This window comes from Anneissia japonica, unplaced genomic scaffold (assembly GCF_011630105.1).
Source record: "Anneissia japonica isolate Jap-2015-1 unplaced genomic scaffold, ASM1163010v1 scaffold287800_len1627635_cov199, whole genome shotgun sequence".
NCBI classification, from domain to species: domain Eukaryota; kingdom Metazoa; phylum Echinodermata; class Crinoidea; order Comatulida; family Comatulidae; genus Anneissia; species Anneissia japonica.
Window position 1 is genome coordinate 787,075 of NW_022731299.1, and position 11,345 is coordinate 798,419.

Here is an 11,345-nt window from a genome sequence, read left to right on the forward strand (position 1 = left end):
ACAAGATAACTCATCGCCAAAATGTAAACACGAGACACTAACTACAAATCCCTTGGTTAGAAAATGTGCGAATGTATTGTTCCCTTACGTTTGTAACCTTGTATTTGTGACCTTGAATTGCATAAAGTTGAATTAATTTAACTTTATACAAACAACGCAATAACGATCCGCACACAAAGTGTGTTGCATTATGTTGTCAAGTCTACATCGTCAGTCCCCACCCGCAAAACCCTCATGTTGCGTCAACATACTGCGTTTACCTCGTTACGTCATAGTGCGAACCAAGCTTATGTATCAAGGATAGAGATAGGTACTAACCTCCTCAAGATCGTCTTCAAATCTTACAGATGGTCTCTTTCGATGTCGTCGGTAATTGGATCTGCTGTAACTTCCAGAGGTCTATTGTTAATAATACGTAAACTTCTTCAAATGTCAATGGTAAGAATAGATTTGATTTCTTTTGGTGTGAGACCAATAACCGAATAAAGTCAGCAAAACTCAATTTTAGTATGGCTTAAAATTAGGCAGTGCATCTGGAGACAATCCCCTACTCGTTTTTAAGGATGCACTGCATATTTTAGCATGCACTTGGACCATACTGCTCACAGGACCAGCGGCTTATCCGAAAGATGGTGCTATTAAAACTTACAGATGGAATGGAACTGGGTACCAAACATCTCCACAGTTCAGTACCCACTTTGAGTTTACTAAGCTAAAGCTGCTCTAAGGGTATGGCTGATAACTTTCAAAGCATTGTATATGAAAATTATCAATGTATCAGTCAATCATCTTACAAGGTTTTCATAATAATTTTAGCTATGAAAAACTTACCATTATACTGTTATCTTACTTTGTATTCCTTTAGTGGACTTGTCGGTTGATATGTCCTTTGTTCGTGGTCTTCATCCAGGTCACTTGTTCTCATTGGTCCCCTGCTTCCTCTTGCTTCAGCAGCTGCTAGCCTTTCATCTCTCAGTTGATTGGTTGTTTTAACCAAACTGTCTCGAAGCTATGATTTTTAAAGAATGAACAGCAAGTGTGCCATAACAATACACCAAAAATATTTGGAGTAGCTAATATTGCAAGTCTTAGCACATAAAGATAACATTATCATACTTCTTCGGGTATAGGCCTAAACTGGTGACGTCCTACACAAAAATCTGTACTTTTCTTCTTCTTTTTTTTTTTTTTCTAATATTAAATTAACATCAGAGCATGAAATGAGACATGAAAACCTTAATTTCATACAACCGTTACCAAACTTTATTTTTAAAACTTCACATATTATCAGAGCATGTTATCTAAAAGTGACACTTTCAGCTGTGGTCTACTTTTAGCCAATTAGGATGGTGCAAGCCAGGTCTACGTCTGCTGATCTCACTCTCAGCTGTGTGTTTAGAATGAACCTTGAGAAATTGAGTGACCCAATCTCTACTACCAGATACAAGCTTTGAGCCAATCATCAATCAATTCAAAGCAATCTTTTTTTTTTTAAATTTTTATTTTATTTCAATTCACATCCAACAGTGGGATGCCCACCTTTAAAAGAATGGAATACATGTAACAGTGACAAAATAAAGAAATACAAAACACGGATAAAAAAAAGTCAGCCAAAGCCTAAACATACAAACAACTTCTAACTTCAGTTTAAAATAAACCTAATTGAACTGAAGGTGGTAGGAAGTCTGATGTTAAAACCATGTTTAGAGGAATATGAAAAAGAGAAGATGTAACCTTACCACAACGCCTTGATTTGACAGAGTCCAAACAGAGAATGTAAAAAAGGGCCGTAGTAATTATTAACACAGTTTATATAGAAATATACACAGTCAAGATATAAATGCCTATTTTCTAATGTAGGGAGACAAACTATGCTTGGGAACATCACATACTCTGCATGCAAACCTTAAAAATATGCTGAATAACTTCCAATTTAGCAGCTTGAGTATTGCACACTCCATTATATAAAATGCTACCCATATCAAGTTGTGGTCTTACTTACTTACTTAATCCTCTTCATGCTGATGAGCACATAAGTCACCAAGTTGTGGTCTAACTAATGTAAAATATAATTTAAATAATGCACTTTTATTCCTAATCTTCCAACAATTACGTTTGATCAAACCCAGCATTCTATTGGCTTTACTACAAATATGTTAAAATTAAAATTCAACTTATTATCTAAAATAACTCCTAAATCATTGTGGCCATTAACATAGTCTAAAACATGATCATTAATACAGCAAGGAAATAAAATTTTATTATTTTTAAGAGTAATCGTTAATGTCTTGCACTTACTTAAACTAAGAGACATGCTTCATGCTAAGGACCATTGCTCTAACCTATCCAGATCTTCCTGTAATAGACTTGCATCGTAATGAGTGGTACTAGACTGTACCCGAATAATATTACACTCATTTGAAATCACTAGTGACACAATTTTATTGTGCAATTCTTGCACTTTGGCCGTTTTTGGGGCACAATATCTTACTAATTAAACACTGTATACCTTAAGGAACTGCATGCCTGCAATATGCACATAAACTTGTTTTAGAATTATGAGTTTCAACGTTCTAGGCAGATTGCTGTTAATATATTATCGTTATTCAAAAATTAATGATGTCACATTTATGCACAGATAGTCAAAAATTGAAAAATATACCCCTTTTCAAATCGCTTTTTTAAACATGAAGGGGTAAAGACACCAAACTGATATTTGGAACATATGATCATCATATAAATGAATTCATGGTGCGAGTTTTAACGAGTACTTTCCACAGGGTCAAAGGTCACCATGAAAATGATGCATTTTTGTGTTTTTTTTTTCTCCTGAACGACATTTTGACCTATGATTACCCCCTAAAATGATAAGTGGAAAATCCAGAATTTTTTGTGGTGAAACATTTACAACTATATATTAGAAGAATATGCAGTTCATTATCAAACCATGGTGGTTACGCTTGGGCTTAATGGTAGGTACAATGTTCTTAATTACAGCATGAATAAACTTATAAAACATGTCGACAGATTCATCGAGAGTATGGCACGTTTGCAAGTCCCATGGGATATGAGAGAGTGTGTTAACGAGACTAACTTCATTTACTTTCTTATAATTATATAGTACTCTATTTTTGTTATTATTTTGATCCCGTTACCCGAATACCATAGCCGTATGTAAAACAGACAGCACTATGGTCAGATTCAAATAAATCATCCCCACATGTAACCGTAGTGATATCCCTACTACATAAAACTAAATCTAAAACATTATTCCTTGTGAATTTTAAAATTATTACATTGTATAAGATAAAATTGATTTAAAAATAGAAAAAATTGTTCGTAAATATTATATGTTGTGGGCGGCAGAGTAGACCAATTTATACCTGGTAGGTTTGGTCCATGTGGGGGTGAAATGCCATTTTTGTCGCACTGTTTGTTGGATACATGGCTCTAGTATCGTTTGGGGTTGGGCCTCAGGTCTAGACATGTAATTTTGTTAATGTAGACGTTATAAGCCTGTTTGCATAATTTCTGCATGCGTTTTTTGAGTTTGTGGTACCTTGTCCATTGGCACTTGTGCCTTTGACGGCAGTGACGAGCTTTGATATCCATGATGCTTTTGTCTACTTAAGCGTTTGATGTTGCGTGTGACCCACGGTTGGTTGGATCGGTTGGTCGTGTATTTTGATGGAACAAGGTCAAGAATTTGGGTGAGTCGAGATTCTATTGCAGTCCACATTTCTTAATTCCTTAGGAAGCCATCCATCATTTTATTACCTTCACTTGAACTAAATCTGCCTTGTTCCATAGATAGATTTTCCTTTTTCTTGGCTTATGAACTAATGGCTGGGATGGGTTGATAGTTGTTGATGCATGATGGTCGGTTTGCAAGGAAGAGATCAATTGTGTTGTCCCGTCTAGTTGAAAAAGTGACAACCTGTTCTAATCCTGTTTCACTTATCATGGTGATAAGGTTGTTGCCGAGAGATTCAGGGTATTGTGTACAGAGAGTAGCTATTCTAATTTATGTCAGGTACTGTAGGTTGAAGTCCCCACCTATCCACAAGATTGAGTTCTTGTTATAATGTTCGAACAAACAATCAATTTGGTATGGTCTAATAATCACATTTGCATACAAGTGTTGCTTTTTACTTATAGAGTGGGTAAAGCAGTTATTAGCTCTTACTTGCTCACATGGTATCACAGTGCATGGCAGTACAATGTACAGTTTGTTCGTATTGTGGCTTGGCTTAAATGCTTATTAAATTAGTGAACATTGATTATCATATTTACGCGTTGTTCTATTTGAGTCTGGAGTATCTGACACGTCTCAAACCTGATGATCTGTTTCAATGTAAAATCTGTTCTGGATAAATGCAACGTGAAAGTGACGATGTCAAAAATAGCATTCTGATTGGCAGTGATGCAGTGGAAATTGTAAGCTCCTTCTGTCACCTCGGTGACGTCATTGGTCAGTCTGGTGGTTGTGCTGATGCACTAAACGAGCGTATAACATCTGCATAGAAAGGGTTTCACTGCTCCCAATACTTACAAACAAGGCCATAAGCTTTTCTACCAGTGGCCGCATGTACGATACATGCATCTGCAGCATTCTTACCTATGCCAGCAAAACAACAAGAGGACTTAAAATGTCTATGCTGAGCCGATCATGCAATTATTCGCTAATCTGCGCAACCAGAATCTGTGACAGAACAGCCGCCTCCATTGGTACGGCTGACAAATGGCCAAGGCACATCACAGAATTTCATGTTGACGGACCTCGTCCACAAGGTTGCCCACTTAAGTCATAGCAGGATGTAAGAGGGGACCTTCGCAAGTTAAACCTCAACCTAGAAGTTGCCGCAGATCGTACAACCAGGTCTCACAAGATACAGCCACCTTACAGCTAACTGCACAGCCTCCGAACAGTCTAACCCTCGCATGCAGGGTAAAAAGACTTTAAAAGATGATGATGATGATGATGATTATGAATGAATACATCCTGGACAGATTTGCACAGCTGATTCAAATATTCTTCCTGAGAACTTGGAGGGCAGTAAGTAAAAGTACCAATATAATACTGTGACCATTTAAAGAAAATGAAACCCAAACAGGCCATATATATTTAGTGTTTGGGTTGATAAAAACTATCATAATCTCCAACATTTTAATTCAATTTCATTCTCTGTCAGTAGGGTAGCCCTCTCAGTGAAAATGTTCTTCACAGGGCATTATTAAAATCTACAGCAGAAAGTAAACTAAATATTTATGTTTGGAATACAAGTTAAAAGACTGGTACAATTTTAATTAAATTTAACTTGTCGGATTCAGCTTGAGACATTTATAACTTGATTTTCACGCTCTGGATGAGAATGTACTATCACTTAATTAAATAACACCACAAGTCTCATGTGACTTGTTTCCTTTTGGTAGGTACAGTTTTTACCGATTATCTTTAATAAGCAGTTTTAATCACTTTGTCAATTCCTGGTTTATTGAAGGCAAATGATAAAGTTACAGCTATACTAATAGAGCACTGAAAATCAGGGGTAGCTATCCATCTTCTGTAATAGGGTGAGTGGGAGAGGGATGTGTACATTGTTTGAATGACATCTACAGATGTCAAGAGATCCTACCTAGAGCATGTTTTTTTTATATATTTAGATAACCAGAAAACTTATGATATAATCATAGGACGATAATGATGATGACGACGACGATGATAATGATGACGAGTGATGGAGATACTAACCATAGCTGCCAAGTTGCTGGCTTGAGATTCCATAGCTACCTCATAGATTGTACTGTGTTAATCGGTTCAAATAAGGCTTCTAACTTCTCTGTAATTTAAGCACTGTCCTTCTTAATATCATCGCCATAGCACAGGATCTCTTCCTTCGCTGCCCCACCTAGATGAGCTAACAGTGAGTTGGCTTTGTCTTCTCTAGCCAAATTGTAATGAATGGCGTAACTGTTGAAGTTGTCTAGCCACTCCTTCAATGAAAAATCACCAGGCTCGCCAACAGAACCTCTGAATTTGCAGAGCTTAACAGGAGGACCACCACGCTGTGTACTTAATCCTTACAGCACTGTTGTAAGCGCGTGTATCTCATCCATCTGAGCCATTTTTGCAAAGAAACTATGCATAATGCAAACATGGTACAGCACAATTAAGAAAAAAATCAATGTATATATAAAATCAAATCATTGGAGTCAATCAAATAAATCAATCAATCAATAAACATAACATGTTAATTAAAAATAAAACAATCATTATAATAATTTATATGTAAATAAGCATCCAGAGGTCTTGTATTCGATGAAAGCCAAATCTGTCTGCCTGTATCCGCCACCAACAGTTCGTAGCATCAGTACTTGACTTGTCGCACTTGCTCAGTTCAATTCAGATCCAGTTGCATCCCACCGCTGCACCAAAATTTGTCACGAGTCACAAATAGTCAAAGGACATGATAAGTTGTTTAGACGTTCATTGGAACACAACTTGAATTAAATTAAACGAACAAAATTTGCAAAAAAAAAAAAAAAAAACACACCCCAAGTATCTAAAAGTAACTGTGTTATGTTTACAGTGCTTGTCTTCATAACAAACGATCTATCTTCTACTCTGCCGGACATGTCTTGTCCCTCTCAAGGCAGGTTCAGATCCTCGATCCTTGCCTAAGATGCGCTAACCTCAGCACAAGGATGCTTAGGTAATTAATTAGTCCGCTGTCCAAATCAACTGGACATAAACTGTTTATACATGGGTATGCAAAATATCCTTGTTCACAATAAAGTAATAATAATAATAAAGTCAAATAATTCTCGTCCGTGAAAACTGAAATGTAAACTTTTATATTCTTCAACACTGAACCCTTTTCGATTTTGTCGTCAGGATATTATTAAAAGTAGGGCCAATTGATAACAGGGCCATAGAGGGTCTGGGGGCATTCCCCCATAAAAATGTTGTGTTCTAGACACCCGAAAATAACCTCTGATGCGTTTTGGGTGATCCATTTTTTATTTTTCGTTCTTTCTTGTTTTTTTTTAACTTTCCACAAGGGGGCACCCTGGGGTGGCCCACTCCCCCCCCCCACCTCAATCTACTCGTTGAAGACGGCTTAAAGCATGTGGATGTCATTATCTCCCATATTTGCTGATGCCTAGCATTATTCTGAATTCTGATGGTTTTTTTTGTTTTGTTTGAGAGACATTGCTGTATTAAGAAAGCAATTGCTCAGAACACATTTAACATTAACAACGCTACTATATACGCCTATTCACAGCATAACAAATACTGTACCCTATTAATGGCTGACATCTGTTGGTTGGAGGAACCTCTGTAGCTGTTCAGCATATGATCAACAGAATACAGATTCTTATCAGCATCCTAGAAAACATAATTCATAGTAATTTACTCATTAGAGTTTACAATGATTACCAACATTAATGGTTACATTTAAAGAATACAAAAGGATCATTCTACAAAAAAGTGCACAAGGTATAAGGCCAAAAAAAGAGTTTCACATTCTTTTTTTGAAGTGCTGTTATTTAATATTACAAGCCACAATTACAAAAAGAATCTGGCACAAAATAATTGCAAGCAACAGAGCATTCTGTGTGGGCATTGACCTAGGCCAAGTCATATAACTGTACGAGGGTGTGTGAGGCAAACTTTGTAATAAGAAGAAAAAAGTGCCCTCTCCATTTCTTTTACAGTAAGTGCAGCAGATATAAAAAAACAAAAAAACAAAATGAGTTAACAAGGTCTTTTAATTAATATTAAAAATATTAACTCTGATGCGTTTTGAGTGATCAATTTTTTCTTTTTCTTTCTTTCTTTCATTTTTTTTTCTTACGGCCTTCCTAAATCTGCCCCTGATCAATGAAGTTAGTCAAAACGGTAGTTTAATTTAAAAAAGAATTGGTACATACTCGTAAAGTTGATGTTAGTTTTTTTACTTGATCTGAACCAATTGATGATGAGGAAGAGGAAATTCTTTGTCTTCTCCTTGGAGGAGTTGGAAGTACACGGCGACTTCGTCCCACATAAGGCCGGTCGGAAGTTTCAGATTCACTACTTGACATTTCTCTTCAGAATGACTTCATACTTTGTTTTTACTGACGAAAAAAAAAAAGGAAAAAATAATTCTCATCGAATCTAACAGTCTCGCAATTCTTCCAAAATTATCCTATGTTTTTAATATCCAATCTAATCCTTGATATTTAATTATTTTTTTATACTGTGATGCAGTAGAACCCCTCATTTACGAACCCCGATTTTACGAACATCAAATCATGTCATTGTTGTCATAAATAAAGTTCCTATTTCTTAATCAAAACAGACACCCGTGTCAAGAATTAATCGTTAGGCGCGGGCTATAGTTTATTCACGGTTTGCTGCACACTGTCATCGATCTCTTCTACAATACAAAACACAGATAGTGCACTTTGAATACACCAATATTCAACACAGTGATCATACTTCATGTCTGCAGCCGTGAGAAAACTCCGTCCGATGCGTAAGTTGTCGGCATATCGATAGGCGCATGATCTATTCATCTCTGAATACACCACCCTCATATTGTAATTTAATGAACCCTCTAATTATGAATGGATTTTATTTATCAAATCTACCATTTCATTATTTCCCCAATAAATTAAGACACTGACACCCACATTTTCTTTTTAACTTTAATATTCATTTCATAAATGCAGGCATAGAACAATCGTATTGCATACAAAAAAAAAGAAGTCCAAACGCCGTGTCTACAGCCAATCAGCGCTCTTCTTTTAAAAAGTTGTGAACCCCTAGTTTCCAGGTTATTCCGTACAGGGTATCTTGATGCCACAAGCACATGGATCGAGTGAAAAACATTGCATTACTCGCCCTGTTGCGGCGCCTGCTGGGCTGTGTTTCTTCGTAAGCTAGAAGGTAAGTCATATATTATTGACCTAGAAAGAGAGAATAAAGTTTCTATACACATTAACAAGTATGTATAGTACTGTACATTATTATGATCGTTATTTTGAATTTCTTTCGAGTGCAAGTTGGAGTTTTGGCTCCAATCCAACAAAATTTCTGAAAGATAAGATAAATACCAATTTAGTGTACAGTACTACCTCTCTGATCCCATCATTACGTGTACAACTCCTTAAGCTTTCTTGCCAATACACCCGGAGTTCAACCAAGATCTACTAATCCCTGATATAAACTCAGCAGGCTGAAAAGGATTACACTGATCAGTAGTTAACGGTGCTTACTAGACCGCCTGACTGGATCTGGAAGGGGATCCAAAACAAGGAAACAATTTACACACTTCACTATAATATTACTGTTAAAATTATATAACATTTAAAAAACCCTATTTTAATTTGTAACGAGCTTGAAAAACTCCCAAATTACTCCATTCGTTGAGGAATTTCAATTAAGAAATTAACAATTTTTTAGACCCGATTAAAAAATGCTGCTCCTCATTTTAGAAACAAAAATGTAATTTCTATATCTGTAATAACGAAGAATCTTAAATATTTAATTTATTTATCATACTTTTTACTTTTCTAGCCTAGGCCCTGGTTCACGGTATGTTTACAACACAAATTCGCATTCATATAGTCTGTAAATACCAGCTGTAGTAACTCTTGGCGCACAGCTAGCCTTCAAGTTTGTTAGGTTGAACGGCATAAAATGTCTGTATTGTAAGACTGCAACTCTATGAAGCATGAGTACCAATAGCACGATTTTATTAACGTTAGAGTTGGAATGGAATGCAAACAAAACATACGAAGACTTGATGTTGAATGCAACTAAAGCATAAACATACACATTTGATAAAACAACCTTTATTATTTGAATTTACGTGGATTTCATGCATAAAACTAGTTATTTTAAACCAAAATCAGCTGGAATATTGAATAAACAAGCCCGGAAACAAGTCCATTGTATACTCGGTGAAAACTTCTCGTACAACATGCCTTTAAGATAGTACAGTATGATAAGTATTAAAATGCACGCCATCATCTTGGGATTAAATATTTCGACATTAAGCATGTCATTATCAGAAATGATGAATAATTTCTCAAATCTACAGTCGTCGTACTAAAAAAAAAAATTATACCGTGTTGGAAAATAGACAGTTCCAAATCGCCCAATACTCGCACCCACTTGTGATTGATCATGCAAGCCTCGCTCTTAAGATTTGCTTGAGTAAAAGATGACAGCGGCTGTCATACAGATACGGATTAAATTTATTGTCAAATGTGCATGTAAACATACAATGAAATAGTATCGTCTCGATAAACACAATATAAATAATTTAATTAACATGAATAACTACTATACAGGGAGACAAACATTTAATTTCTGGATACCAACCACGCATTTATAGCTTTGATGACAGACGGAAAGAATGAAGCTCTTGATCTTGTACGAGATGCACATGGAGTTTTGTAACGTTCACCAGATGGCATGAGGCAAAAATGAGAATTACCAGGATGAAAAGGGTCACTGATAATGGACGTTGCCTTATTGATGATACGTTGATTATACAGAGTGTCTAATGAAGGATGTTGTATACCGATTGTTCGAGAAGCACGTTTGACAATTCTATTTAAAACTTCTTTATCATCATAATTAGCATATTCATACCAAACTAAAAATGACTGAATTACGACACTGATAACTAATTAATAAAATGGACCCATTACGGTACAACTTACCAAACTATCGTAATCTACTTATAAAGGAGAGGCGCTGTTGTCCTTTCTTCCTACACCTATCTACCTGCTCCATCCACTTTCAGTCGTTAAAGGGGGGTGCGGGGATGAAACGATTGATTTTTAATTTAAAATAGAGGGATGGGCGACCACAATGACGGTGACGGCACTCGATTTTGGAGCGCGGTATTCGAAAACGAGGCTCGTGAAAAAAACTGGTGCTACAGGGTTTTGAGCTAGTGTTCCTAAAATGTACCGACTTTCAAAGGCTTGCATTCGGTAACCCCATAAAAAATCGTGTCAAACATTAGATATTCCAATGTAAATTTGGCCGTTTTTTTCATTTATATGGGTTTTCACTTATGAAAATGTCTCAATTATGTGTAAAATAACGATTCGGAAATTTGCACTAGACAGGGAGTCAGCTGATTCACTCAACCATAACGAGCTGGTAACGAGACACAGCCAACTGATGAGAATGATCGTCGCGAGCAGAAAATTTAAAAATTAGGACTGGCGAAAATATTCAATAACAATAATATAATAAGTCGAAGGCATTTTTGAAGAATCAATCTTTCAAAAAGATATGTTTGCTGGTTTGGATAAGGAAGTCTTGGAAGTGGTGATCT

At 36.1% G+C, this 11,345-nt stretch overlaps 1 protein-coding gene across 2 annotated transcripts in view; it reads right to left on the bottom strand.

The window, feature by feature from the left end:
• Positions 1-11,345, bottom strand: part of LOC117115311 (centrosomal protein of 128 kDa-like) — an 84,808-nt gene that overhangs the window by 48,150 nt on the left and 25,313 nt on the right. The window contains exons 1-5 of one of the 2 annotated variants that reach the window (XM_033259052.1): positions 9,124-9,250; positions 7,936-8,121; positions 7,304-7,390; positions 851-1,009; positions 319-399 (exon numbers count right to left, since the gene is read on the bottom strand). In XM_033259052.1, the coding sequence (XP_033114943.1) occupies positions 319-399; positions 851-1,009; positions 7,304-7,390; positions 7,936-8,088 (480 nt within the window). In that variant the 5' untranslated portion in view covers positions 8,089-8,121; positions 9,124-9,250. Of the gene's footprint in view, positions 1-318; positions 400-850; positions 1,010-7,303; positions 7,391-7,935; positions 8,122-9,123; positions 9,251-11,345 lie in introns of those variants that run through there. The other variant, XM_033259051.1, reaches the window with a different exon arrangement.